General features: G+C 46.6%; 2 protein-coding genes across 4 annotated transcripts; both read right to left on the bottom strand.

Moving 5' to 3' along the window:
* Positions 1–2,135: 2,135 nt before the first annotated feature.
* On the bottom strand, positions 2,136–5,039 carry rsph14 (radial spoke head 14 homolog). 2 transcript variants are annotated; one of them, XM_086313020.1, is made up of 6 exons: positions 4,696–5,039; positions 4,312–4,414; positions 3,289–3,407; positions 2,863–3,085; positions 2,642–2,781; positions 2,136–2,493 (listed from the first exon to the last, which is right to left on the bottom strand). In XM_086313020.1, the coding sequence occupies exons 1-6, from the start codon at positions 4,868–4,870 to the stop codon at positions 2,195–2,197; spliced, it is 1,059 nt and encodes a 352-aa protein (XP_086169146.1). In that variant the 5' UTR covers positions 4,871–5,039; the 3' UTR covers positions 2,136–2,194. The 2 variants fall into 2 exon arrangements, with proteins under 2 accessions (XP_086169146.1, XP_086169147.1); XM_086313021.1 differs by having other exon boundaries at positions 2,136–2,475; positions 4,696–5,009.
* Positions 5,040–8,019: 2,980 nt separating this feature from the next.
* On the bottom strand, positions 8,020–12,152 carry srp19 (signal recognition particle 19). Of its 2 annotated transcripts, XM_086257797.1 has the most exons (6): positions 11,936–12,152; positions 9,695–9,770; positions 8,931–9,002; positions 8,738–8,846; positions 8,507–8,653; positions 8,020–8,167 (listed from the first exon to the last, which is right to left on the bottom strand). In XM_086257797.1, exons 1-5 carry the CDS (start codon positions 11,971–11,973, stop codon positions 8,523–8,525), a joined length of 426 nt encoding a protein of 141 aa, XP_086113923.1. In that variant the 5' UTR covers positions 11,974–12,152; the 3' UTR covers positions 8,020–8,167; positions 8,507–8,522. The 2 variants fall into 2 exon arrangements, with proteins under 2 accessions (XP_086113923.1, XP_086113922.1); XM_086257796.1 differs by lacking the exon at positions 8,020–8,167 and having other exon boundaries at positions 8,303–8,653; positions 11,936–12,151.
* Between the last annotated feature and the right edge of the window lie 318 nt (positions 12,153–12,470).

Raw genomic sequence — 12,470 nt, 5'->3', positions numbered from 1 at the left:
GTTGAAAAATAGTAACGCGACCACATTTTTCTTGTTAGTAACGGTAACGGCGTTGTAACGATAGGAATAGTAATTAGCTAGATTAGTCGTTACTGAAAAAAATAACGGCGTTAGTAACGCTGTTACTTGTAACACTGTTATTCCCATCACTGCCAGTTACATATCCATAATATCAACGTCCAGCGTCATGGCACTTGTTCATCATGTGATCCATTCAGGCTGAAGCTCCGTCCTTCATTTTTGAGGCGTTCACAGCGTGTTTGCTGAGGATAGTACCGTCCGTGCCGCCACCAACCTCCACATGCTCCATCTTTGTGATATTAATGTGTTTGTTTGACCACACTGCCACGTTCTAGTGCAATGCGTGTTTGTCCCTCTGTGTCGTCTTGCAGGTTCCTGGTAGGCGGAGTCAGTGACGGTGAGCACCTGTCCAGCCTCCCTGTGTCAGTCTCTGCCCTCTCTCTGTTTATGCAGCACATCAATTACAGTTAATTATGATTAATTTTTCCTTCTTTATATTTAACACATTTGTATATTTTTGTTAAAGTGCGTGTCGCCCATTATTTGGACCTGACTGAGCTCCCTGTACAGACGACCTGAGACAGTCTTAGTGTGTCAATAATCTGCTGTTGTGTTTGTTCTGTTCTCAGCTATTTTCTTACGTATAAAGGGACAGACATTGGAAACTCGTCTGATATAAATCACGTTTCCTTGCGCAGACTCATGTTTCACACTTTTGAACAGCGCTGGCTTCTCCGGCTCCCTCTTTTGTTTCGTTCATGCAGTTTGTTTGGCTTCATGTCACCACCTGCAGCGTCAGGCTCTCAGTTTTGTTCAGAGCAGCAGGTCTGAGAGGAAACGCCATTCAGTACGAACAAGGCGATCCCGCTCACAGGGGCTCAAACACTGGTGCGTGACCCTGAGGGGGTCACAGACGTCTCTGGTTGTTTTCTAGAGTGTGTATCACCCTGCTCATCTGCTAATAATGCTAATACATAATACTGAATATCACTTAAATATTAAATATTTATTTAAACTACAATAGTTAAATCAAAGAGGTTTTATATAAAGTCTGTCATCAATGACTTTGTTTTAGACTAAAAACTGAATTAGTTTGATTTGTATCCGAAACACGCTGCACAGGTCAGGTCAGATTATATTTAAACTTTACATTTGGGATACTGGGGGACGTACTTGTACCTAAACCTTTCAGGTTAAGTAGAAAGTGGGCGTATTTTGCTCATTTCACGTTCGCTGTTCTTCTAAATGTGTTCTGGAGATGACTAAAGTGGCTTTCCATGAATAACAGTTCAAAGTAATCCTTTATCTGAGCTTTCATGGAGCTGTCTGAAATAAGCTGCTTTAGCTTCTGTCTCTTTAACACCTCACTCACAATTTAAGCCCCCTGTCTTCTGATTGGATGACTTCAGGAAGCCTGCTGAGGGGCAGTACTCTGCACTGATGAGCTGTGCGGCCTACACCTGTGAGATGTGATGATGTGATTATTTTTTAAGAGTCCATCAAAATTTCCGAACATTATTTCATGTCCCTGAACACGGCGTTTCACCCGCATGTACTGATTCACGCCCATGTAGCCACGCCTCTTATAAAACAAAAGTTCAAATTTGGAGTTGGGAGGTGTTGGTGATGTTATCGCGTGTGTGAGAGACGTTTTTTATTTCTCGTTTTTCAAATACATTTAAACGGTGTCACTTGGTTAATGTTAGTAAGACTTTAGTTCGGGTTAAAACGCGACGCCTTTTGAAGCTTTGTCCCCTTCTTAGTTGCCGTGGTAACGCCTCTCTATTGGACAGACAGTAAACATAGTTCCCACTAAAACACATCGCTTACAAATCTGTAACATTCACGGACATTAACGATACACGTCAGACTTCTTTACTCAGCCAGAGGTGTCGCCCCCTGCTGGACATTAGAACAAATGCAGGTTTAAGCTCTTCAGTCAGAAAACACACAGTGAACACATGCTGGCATTTATGAGCAGAACACTTTAGAGTAAATGTCCTCAGCAGTTAAAGTAAACAACCTACTCTTATAACACATTTATAGAAATATCCCATGATGCACCCAGATTTGATTGGGCTGGTCATGTGATGTTTAACAATGACATCAGAAAATGTGTGATGAGCTTTGCTTTTTTATTTTCTTACTCCATGAGACCTCTGGAGGTCAGAGGTCATGGAGTCCAGGTGATGACCTGGATGGCGGTCTGAGTGGCCCGCCGGATGTCCTGGTCCGCCCCCGCAGCCTCAGCCTTCTTCTCCAGCAGGGGGAGCTGCTCCAGGAGGAGGCGGCGGCCGTTAGGAGCCTCAGCCAATGAGGTGAGCGCACGAAGGACATACATGATGAGGGCCTTCCTCCTCTTCTTCATCTCCTCCTCGTCATCGTCCCTGTGCTTCTCAGACAGCAGGCCGAGGAGGACGGGGAGGACGTCCAGGTCCAGGCACCGCTGCTTACCTGCAGTCACAGATACTTCTGTGTTTGAAACATGGAACTAAACTGAAGCTGGGTCGATACCTTCAGACTGATCGTGGATGTAAAAACCGATTTTACTTAAACTGATCCTGATTCAAAGTTTGGAGTTTCTGAGTTGAGGGTTGTGGAAGCCGGTGTGCGTTTGTACCTGTGGTGATGATGACGGTGTTCATGATGACTCCTGCAGCGTTGGCTTGAACCTCCACGTCTTTGTCCCGTAGAAGACCGACGAGGACAGGAAGGACCTCGGCATCCTCGCAGACCTGTCGCTTCCCGTCCATGGGAACGCTGTAACCAGCAAACAGTCGGTTAAACCAGCGCACGGCGAGGAAACAAAAGCACAGCCTGGATCAGAGCGAGCTGATCTACCTGAGTGCCATCATTGCTGCGGCCGCCTCTCGGCGGATGATCGAGGATCGGTGGGACAGTTTGCGTCCCAGCAGCGAGACGCCATCGGAGGCCAACCCCGGCAGGGCGTCCAGCCTGGAGCAGTGGGTGAGGGTGGAGAGGAGCAGCAACTGCACCTCCTCATCTTCCTCCTTTGTGAGTTTCAGCATCAGTTTAGGCACCAGAGAAAGGAGAGCCTCTGCTCCTGCAGGGCGGCATGGAAAACCCACAATTAAGCCCTGAACTGTCCTCATGAACGCCTACAGACGTACGAGTGCTGCAGCATGTGACCTGCTGCCCTGAGGACACGCCCCCTGACCCCTCAAACATCATCTTAGTCCTCAATCATTAAACTCCAGGTTTGAGTTCAGGGTTAGGGTTAGGTTGATGCTGAGAATCCGAGCTTACCTGCAGGCAGCAGAGCGAGGCGGCTCAGCACTCGGTGGACGTTCCTCCTGCAGGAGAACGAGGAGTCGTCCAACAGCTGACAGAGAGGAGGGAGCAGGGAGGAGGCGAGGACGGCCTGCCTGCAGGAGGAGGCGACAGGACACACACATGAACCCTGAACAGCTTTAAAGCTCCTGAACTTTCAGAAAGATTCAAAAAATGACACAAACGGATCCCAACAAATATCCTAAATTTATAAAAGAAACTCTGCTAGTTAATGTTCCACAGGCAGACGCAACTCTCATGATTTAGCTCTTATGTGATGCTTTATTTATCGTAATAATTTTAAAAAAGGTAAATTCTTTGTTTTTAATAGGTTATTAAATAAAATTGAAAAGTTATTTCACAGCGTTAATAAAAAAAAGTATTTTGTGTAATTTGGTGGTTTATTTATTGTCAAATAATTTAAAAAAGTTGTTCATTTGTGTCTGACATTTATTTCAATGTCATGTTTAAAAGCTCCATAACACAAATAGAGCCAAGCTTCAGCTTCACCTGGACCTCACAGCTGGGACACAGCGCCACCTGCTGGTGGGGCCGCAGCACAGCAGAAACTGAGAGCCCAGCAGTTCAGATTTTCTCTTCATCGTTCTTTCATTCTGCTCACACGTCGCATCCTGTTTTCCAGAACAGCCGTTTGTCAACTTTTCAGGCTCAACATTTTCTCTCCTGTCTGAAAAACTCCAAAACAAGATTCTGTTTGCTTCTTCGTGATGAACTCGAGTGTTTGAGCGGATCTTTGGTCTGTGATCGACTCCAAACACGTTTGTCTTAAAGACACGAGAAGCTTTATTTACTATTTTTGGTAGTTTTTGGTTGTCATTTTTGTGTATCTGTTGTTTTGCATTATGTGGTTGTTTGATCTGTTTGCCTCTTTATTGCAATTGTGAGTGTTTTGCTTTCCTGCTTTTCCGTTTTAAACAGAATGACCCGATGACCCCGTCTTCCTCCCGGTGCCGTGCCTGTTTGTCTCGGTGCACGTACCTGCCGATGCTGTGTGAGGTCAGCAGGTGAAGAAGCTCACAGGTTTTTGCTCTGACTGATGGATCTTCATCCCTGAACAAAACCTTCAGCTGCTTCAGAAAACCTGCAGAAGAAGAACCAGTTTGTACTTTTCCCAACTTTCCTCCATTTTAGTCACAGCAGACTTCAGAGTGGGCCGGTGCCACCCCAAGTCCCACCTTCAAACACGCCAATAACAGCTAGTGAAACACCTGAAGTCCTCAGGTTATGTTTTATAGTTTTCAAAAGCAGGGATGTCCAGCACAGTGTCACGGCTCCTCCCTTCTCTCCCTGATTTCCCCTGAACTGCACACCTGTCCTCCCTGTGCAGAGGGCGGACCTTACGGTGACCCTCTGAGCTCTTACCTCCGGTAACAGCCTGGTACAGTCGCTCCGGCTCGTGCACCAGGTCGCAGAGTGACGTCAGAGCCCGGAGCCTCGCCGCAGCCCCGGCCCGCAGCAGCTCCCCGAACAGCTGCGGCACGGCCCGCCGCCCGAAGGCCACCGGAGCCCGTGTCGGGTCCGTGAGCGCCCCGGCCATCCGGGACGAAACTCCGCGTAGAGGTGAGAGAGGGGGCAGGTTAATCGATCAGGAGCACACCGGGTCCGCTGGTCAGCCGATCAACGCTCACCTGTTGCCTAGTAACCGCATATAAACATCAGGCCACTGTGGTGATGCGTTTCAGGCCTGTAGGACTTATGGAAACCTCAGTTTTCAGTTTTATATGTCATATGCAAGTTAGCACAGGGTCAACATTGCAATGAAATGTGTTTGACGAGCAGCAGTCACTCAGCAACATGATACAGTAGGAGAAAATATAATAAAATAATAAAGAAAATAGAAAAATAGTAAGGAGCAAAATATTAGAGAGACGTGGCAAAAGAGAAGAGATGACTAAATATATATTTATCTATAAATATAAATATATGTACACTAGTGATTAAATAAGAAAATCTTGAAAAGAAATATGACGGGTGGCTGTGGTCCTTGGTGACCTCCTGACTGGTCCTGTTATTCCGTGATCGTTTGTTTAAATCGAATAGAAACACAATCATCAAATCAAACAATCGCAAAAAATAAAGCGGAAGCGACACCCGAAGGAGCTGCTGCCACGGAAACCATCCAGTGAGGGTCCCGGTGTAGCTTCTGTGCTGTTTGGTCAAAGGAGCTTGGAAAGAAAAGCGTCTGGACTTCTTTAAGTTGCTTGAAGACGTTTCACCTTCATCCGAGAAGCTTCTTCAGTTCTAAGGTCAAATGGTGGAGAGTCCCAGATATAAACCTAGTGGGAGTTTCCCCCCACAGAGGGACAAAAGGACCCCTGATGATCCTCTAATCGCCTGAGCCAAGGTGGGAAACTGGGCGTGGGTCCCAATCAGCCAGAGTTTCGGGTGTGTTCATTGTGAAACCTGGCCCCACCTTATCATGCGAATTCCTGAGGTCAGATGGCCCAGGATGTGAGTGGGCGTTAAGGCGTCTGGGAAGGATCTCAAAACTGGATTATAGATGGCAGAGAGTTGGTGTCGTAAGCCCCGCCTCTGTTCAAAGATGGTCACTCACAGTGGACATAGATGCTTCTTTCACTCCTCTTTCAAACCATCTGTCCTCTCTGTCCAAAATGTGAACATTGGCATCCTCGAAAGAGTGACCTTTGACCTTTAGATGCAGATGGACTGCTGAGTCTTGTCCTGTGGAGGTGGCTCTTCTGTGTTGTACCATGCGCTTGTGAAGTGGCTGTTTGGTCTCTCCGATGTAGAGGTCTGAGCATTCCTCGCTGCACTGTACAGCATACACCACATTGTTAAGTCTGTGTTTTGGGGTTTTGTCTTTGTGATGAACCAGTTTGTGTCTGAGTGTGTTGCTGGGTCTGAAGTGTCAGAATCAGAATACTTTACTGATCCATGGGGGAAATTATTTTTTGTTACAGTGCTCCATTATAAACAAACATTAACAAGACAGACAATACACTAACTAAGAATAGCACCATATATATGCATAAAAGTCACTTATTAATAAATAGCTGAAAAAGAAACATGTAGCTGTTGCAGTAACCAGTGTGTTGTACAGGGAGCCACAGGCAGGAATGATTTCCTGTGTCGTTCAGTGGTGCATCATGGGTAATCTCAGTCTCTCACTGAACGAGCTCCTGTGACTGACCAGCATGTCATGGAGTGGGTGGGAGGTGTTATCCAACATTGTCTTTATCTTGGACAGCATCCGCCTCTCCGACACCACCTTGAGGGAGTCCAGCTCCATCCCCACAACATTGCTGGCCTTACGGATCAGTTTATTAAGTCTGTTGGCATCTGCGACCCTCAGCCTGCTCCCCCAGCATGCAACAGCATAGAGGATCGCACTGGCCACAACAGACTCATAGAAAATCCTCAGCATTTTCTGGCAGATGTTGAAGGACCTCAGTCGCCTCAAAAAATAGAGACGACTCTGGCCCTTCCTGTAAAGTGCTGTGGTGTTTTTAGCCCAGTCCAGTTTATTGTCAATGTGTACTCCAAGGTATTTATAGTCCTCCACAATGTCAACACTGACCCCCTGGATTGAAACAGGGGTCAAATGTTTCCTGGTCTTCCTGAAGTCCACGATCAGTTCCTTGGTCTTTGCCACGTTGAGCTGCAGATGATTCTGCTCACACCACGTGACAAAGGAGTCGACCACAGCCCGGTACTCTGTCTCATCATCCCTGCTGATGCATCCAACCACCGCAGAGTCATCAGAAAACTTCTGAAGATGGAGGTCTCTGGGACGTGGCGTCTTTGGTACGACGAGGCATGATGTCTTCCACATCACTGGGACCCTCTGCAGACTCAGACTCAGCATAAACAGTTTATGAAAGAAGTGCACTGGGATGTCATGCTTGGAGAAAACGCTCCTGAGTTTCTCTGATACACCGGCTACATACAATGTTGTTGCGTCTGTCCTTCTTATCCTCCCTCGCTGGTGTCTGATCTTCTTTTCGGTGCATCTTTGCTGACTTTAAGAACGCCCAATTACGATAACCATGTTTTCAGTGCTTCCTTTACATGTGTGTGTTCCTTCTTTTCCCCTTCAGGCTTAGAGGGAACATGTTCTGCCCGGTGGTGTAGGGTCTTCAAGCAACCCAAAGAAGTCCAGACGCTTTTCTTTCCAAGCTCCTTAGACTATGATGACCTGGATGACTGAGAACCTTCACAGACAAACGTCTGTGCTGTTAATGCTGGACGAGGTTTGGACTCTGGACCCTCATTCACACAAGTGCGCTCTTCTATGCTTTGAGTGGTTACCAGTTAACATTCACCTCACAGTGTGACACACCTCTGTATCGGCCGTCCGCTGGGACTGAACCAGCTGATGTCAGCTGGGGTCACGACCTCCGTCCTCCTCATGTGTTCAACTCTTCTCCTGTGACATTTCTCATTATTACACATAACCTCTCTCTGCTTTGGTTTCTTTGCATGTGTCGACCGGATGAGTTGTTACAGAAAGAGAATTTCATTGCAACATCACTTTTACAAACATATTTAGAAAACCGGTAACGTGTCCAAGACTTATTTTACCCGCTGTGAGCTGCAGAGACTGAGAAAGTGCTAAGACAGTCAAAACTAATCCACCCTGTGAGAAAAGAGCCCACTGAACACAAATCAGCGTGATGAGAACTACTGATGATGAAAGGAAGCATCTTTATCTGAGGACTTTATTTTAGTCTGAGCCCAGTCCCATCTGCTAACATGGAGGAGGCGGGTTCATGACCTATACTGCAGTCAGACACCAGGGGGCGATAGAGACGTCTGGGCTTCATTTTTTGGGAGCTATTAGGTCGTCCATGTTTTCTACAGTCATTGGTCAAACCTGTGGGAAAAAAAGAACTTAGGTTCTCTTAAACCTGAAAAAACGTATTGAAATTACTGGAGAACATCAGAACGCGGCGATGCTGACGTCACTGTTGGATTCGTTCTGAGGTCGACACACGAAGGCAACAAAAAAAAGGAGAGAAAATGAAACGTTTATTGTGTGAAGCTGTTGGACGAGGTGAACGGAGCCCTCAGTTCAAACATAAATGAAACATGAGAACATGAAAAACATTCAGGTTTTCATTTTGGAAGCAGAATAAGAAAAACAAAAACCCGCCTCCATCCGATTCTCATCCAATCAAATCAATAACCAACAAAAAAACATTTAAAAACAAACCAAAATCATTTTGTGTCTATTTCTTCTTCTTCTTGCTCTTCTTCCCTCCCTCTCCCTGCTGAGAGCTGGTGTCGCCTCCTCCGCTCTTCTGGGTCCGAGTCTTGAGTTTGGGGATCATCTCTGCGACGTAGATCATCACGTCTTTACCTGCAATCACCACAAACGGCACACCTTTACCTCGGCTAATGTCGTCTACGTGCAGCAGTGTCCTTTCAAAATAAAAGCACTCACGTGAGCTGAACTTCTCCTGACACGGGCTGCCGTCCGCCTGCTTAATCTGAACTCTGACCCGACCTTTGAACTGGCCGTCCCTGTTCCACTCCCGGGGGTGGATTTTGTTCTGGAAGAGACACACAGAGTCCAACCACGCTGTGTTTTACAGAGAGTGTGTGTGTGTGTGTGTGTGTGTGTTCTCAGGTGTTACCTCCATGTAGACGTTCATCCCTGCAGCCGCCAGCACGTCTCTGATCTCAGTGCAGGACGGATTCTCCACCGCCTGCAGACACAGCAGCACGTTCACACTCAGCACGCCACTTCCTGTCTATTTTACTTTAGTACATTTGAGCGAGCAGCAGATGTCCTGATGCCCGATCAGTCATCCAGGTAAAGAAATCCCAAAAGGTTGATTCTGTTCATCTGGAGGTTTTCAGTGGGAGAAACGTATCATGATGATTAACAGCTGCTGATCAATGACCCTGATCTTTGATCAATGGTCATGAGAATTTGCATATCATTGATGATAAGCTGACCTCCAGCCCACTGCTCATGGACAGAATCAACCTTTTCACAGTGAAACTTTTTGTTTCAGGGTTTTTTTCTCCATCTGGTCTTTTTTTTTTTTTTTAATCCAAGAGTTTCTTCACTTTTATCTCGCGTTTCAGTCGACTGTAAAATGCTTTAAAAGAAGATGAGTTAAGTTCAAAGATCACAGCTCAGGTTTCAGAGGTAACATCAAACACGATCATTCAGGCTTATCAGAGGCTGTTTCCATGTTATGCTACAAACACTTGTGCCTCATGATTTTTACTTATTTAAAAAAACGAATCTTCCAGCAGTCGTGCGTCTCCTGTAGATGCACAGCACGAGCTCTAATGATCTTTATGCCGCTTTCATCTACAAAAGCATGTGACACAGGCTGCGAGCTGCGAGCGTACGTAGTCATCAAACACGTGAACGTTAAACCGTCACCTTCTCCACGGAGATCCTTCGTCCTTCAGCCAGCGTCTTCTTACTGTTGATGTAGATGGGATAGAGGCAGACGAACCTGAAACAGACGACGCAGCGACTCAGTGACTGATGGCCGTCCTCATGCATGAAGCCGAGCGCGCTAAGTAAGAACTCCTTATCCAATAATCGCTCGGCTGGAATCACTCACCAAATGGTAAAAATGGTAAATGGCCTGCATTTGTACAGCGCTTTACTCAGTCTGTAAGGACCCCAAAGCACTTCACACTACATCCACCCATTCACACACACATTCACACACTGGTGATGGCAGCTACATTGTAGCCACAGCCGCCCTGGGGCGCACTGACAGAGGCGAGGCTGCCGGACACTGGCGCCACCGGGCTTGAATCGCCTGCTGCACAAACGTCATCGTTTCTGCTCCGTATGTGTGTGTGTGTGTGCATACAGAGCTGTGCAACAGTCTTCAGCCACTCCTCAGTTCTTTATATTTTGTAGGAAAATTTGAATAGAGTAAATATAAATGCAAATGCAGCAAACAGGGCAAAAACAAGCAGCCTGGAGGTGAATCTGTGGCGTGAGCAGCTTCATCCTTCAACTCAGCGTGAGCTCTGAGCTGCTCTCCGTCTCTGAGGATCTTCAGTTCTCCGGGCTTCCTGAAGGACACTCATTGTGTTGTCCCACTCTGCTTCAGTCATGCTGAGGTCCGGCTCTGATGGCGGTCTCCTGTGTGCTTCTCTGACGGTGTGTTGGGATCATCGTCGTGCTGAAACATGAAGCTGCTAAGATCAGATGTTCCTGCATGGAGGATCAGACTCCACCTGCAGCTGAAACCGCGACAGCGTCTCCACCTGATGGCTGCAGACTCTCAGTGTGGGACCTCCTCGTCCACACGGACCATGATGTGGATCCATCTCTAAATCAGACCTGTTCCTCTGGTCTTCAGGGCTCCGCCCTTCCTTCCGTATCCCTTCATTAAGAAGGTCTTCCTACAAGCCGTCCTCCACTGAGACATTTCTGATGAAGCTTCAGTGAACATTAGACGATCAGCTGAAGATGCAGATCATCTCTCAGCTCCTGTGTCAGGTCTTTCAGATCCTGTTGATCCACTGTAGAGTTTTTTAGGCCTCACACTTCTTCTGTACAGTTTTTCTTTAGACGTCTAAATAAACGCTCCACACCACGCTGAGATATGCCACGTTATCAGCTCTTTGGGAATCAGCGCGTTGGATCAAAAATGCTGTTTTAGGCAAGGCAAGGCAAAAATGCTGTTTTATGTCAAAATGTGATGTTTTTGGCATTTTTCACAGACTCGACTAAAGAAACGGTCTGCTATGTGTCGGCACGGCGCGGGTCCATGCCTTCAGCTGGGAGCTGTTTTTAACGTTTCAGTGATTCGTAGGTCAGAGTTCAGAGGCTTCATCAAAACAAACTAACAAACACACACTATAAAAACGGTCAGGAACAAGGACTGGGCTAAAAATGAGGGAAGACAATGGAGGCCTTCTGGAGAACTGTTGCTCAAGAGCACTTTAAAAGTTACAAGAACGTCTGTCTGCTTGTAAACAAAACAAAGACATGAGACCTTTGTCTTCCAGTTTGGTTTCTCCGCTCTTCACTCAGATCTCTGTGGTACCAGCTCCTCTGACTGAGGAGGGAAACATCCTGTAAGCTCCACAGATCTGATCAAACTCTCCGAACCGGAACGTTCAGCAAACTTTCTGCACATTAATGTGACTCTGACACATTTCGTCCCTTTAGCTTTAAAAATAAGGCGGTCTGTAAACATCAAGCTTAAGCTTCTAATCACACGTCATGCCTAAGGATGAGGACCACAGGCCAAACTTCATGTAGAAAATGCGCAATTTAACTTTCCCTCTGTTCCCCGTGACTTTACACACAGCTCAAAGACATTTCACTAAAAGTCCTTTAAAAACTCAGTGTCAGCTTATCCTAATGTCCTCGTTTCACCGGCGTTTCATCGTCGAGGTTCGGCTCTGAAGTGAACATTTAAACCTTTAAAACAAACCTTTTCCGTGGAGCTTCAGTTAAAAGCTGCGGGACTGTATGCCGAACTGAAGATCAGTCTCCCAGGATCCACATGTGTGCTTCAACATCTTAAAATAAGCACGTGTCGTTTGTAGGTGCATTTGTTTCCTTAAATGTTTAAAATTCTCTACAAGACTCTGCACGAGAAACCGGCTAGCTCTGTTAGCTGTAGCTTAGCCAGGGTCCTGGACTTACCGCTCTTTATCCGCGGGGTTCTGGGTGAGATGAGCCATGGCTGTCGCTGCTCGGGGACTAAACGCACCGTCTGATCCGAGCCTCTCAGTAATGGACACTAATATGTTTGTAGTATCACCTCACATACACACAGGCTACCGTAAAGATAACGCAGCCATACGGCCACACTGTTGACAACAGCCGCTTCTCTTCTTCGGCTTCTGTATTTAGGCAGAATACACACAGCGCTGGGATGTTGCTGCCCTCTACTGTTTGTTTGTCAGTTCCGTTTTGACATGAATATGAAACCTGTCAGTGAAGAAAGAAGCCTTAGACACTAAGGCTTATGTCACATGTGAGCTGTAGCCTCAGTTTCTTGTTGTTAGCTGACAGGTGTGGCCCACAGTGTGGTCTTCTGCTGCTGTAGCCATTCTGCTTCATGGTCTGATGTGTTGTGCTTTCAGAGATGTGCATCTGCGTAACTTGTGTATAACGAGCGGTTGTTTGAGTTACTGTTGCCTTCCTATCACCTGTCTCGAGTTCATTCTACGAGCCA

The sequence above is a fragment of the Aulonocara sp. 'chitande type north' Nkhata Bay genome, linkage group LG12 (assembly GCF_057382095.1).
Source record: "Aulonocara sp. 'chitande type north' Nkhata Bay isolate Kocher_YH1m ecotype deep benthic linkage group LG12, A_spYH_male_GT1.1, whole genome shotgun sequence".
Lineage (NCBI taxonomy): Eukaryota > Metazoa > Chordata > Actinopteri > Cichliformes > Cichlidae > Aulonocara > Aulonocara sp. 'chitande type north' Nkhata Bay.
Note: the sequence above shows the minus strand (reverse complement) of the source record. Positions and strands in the feature narration are given on the sequence as shown.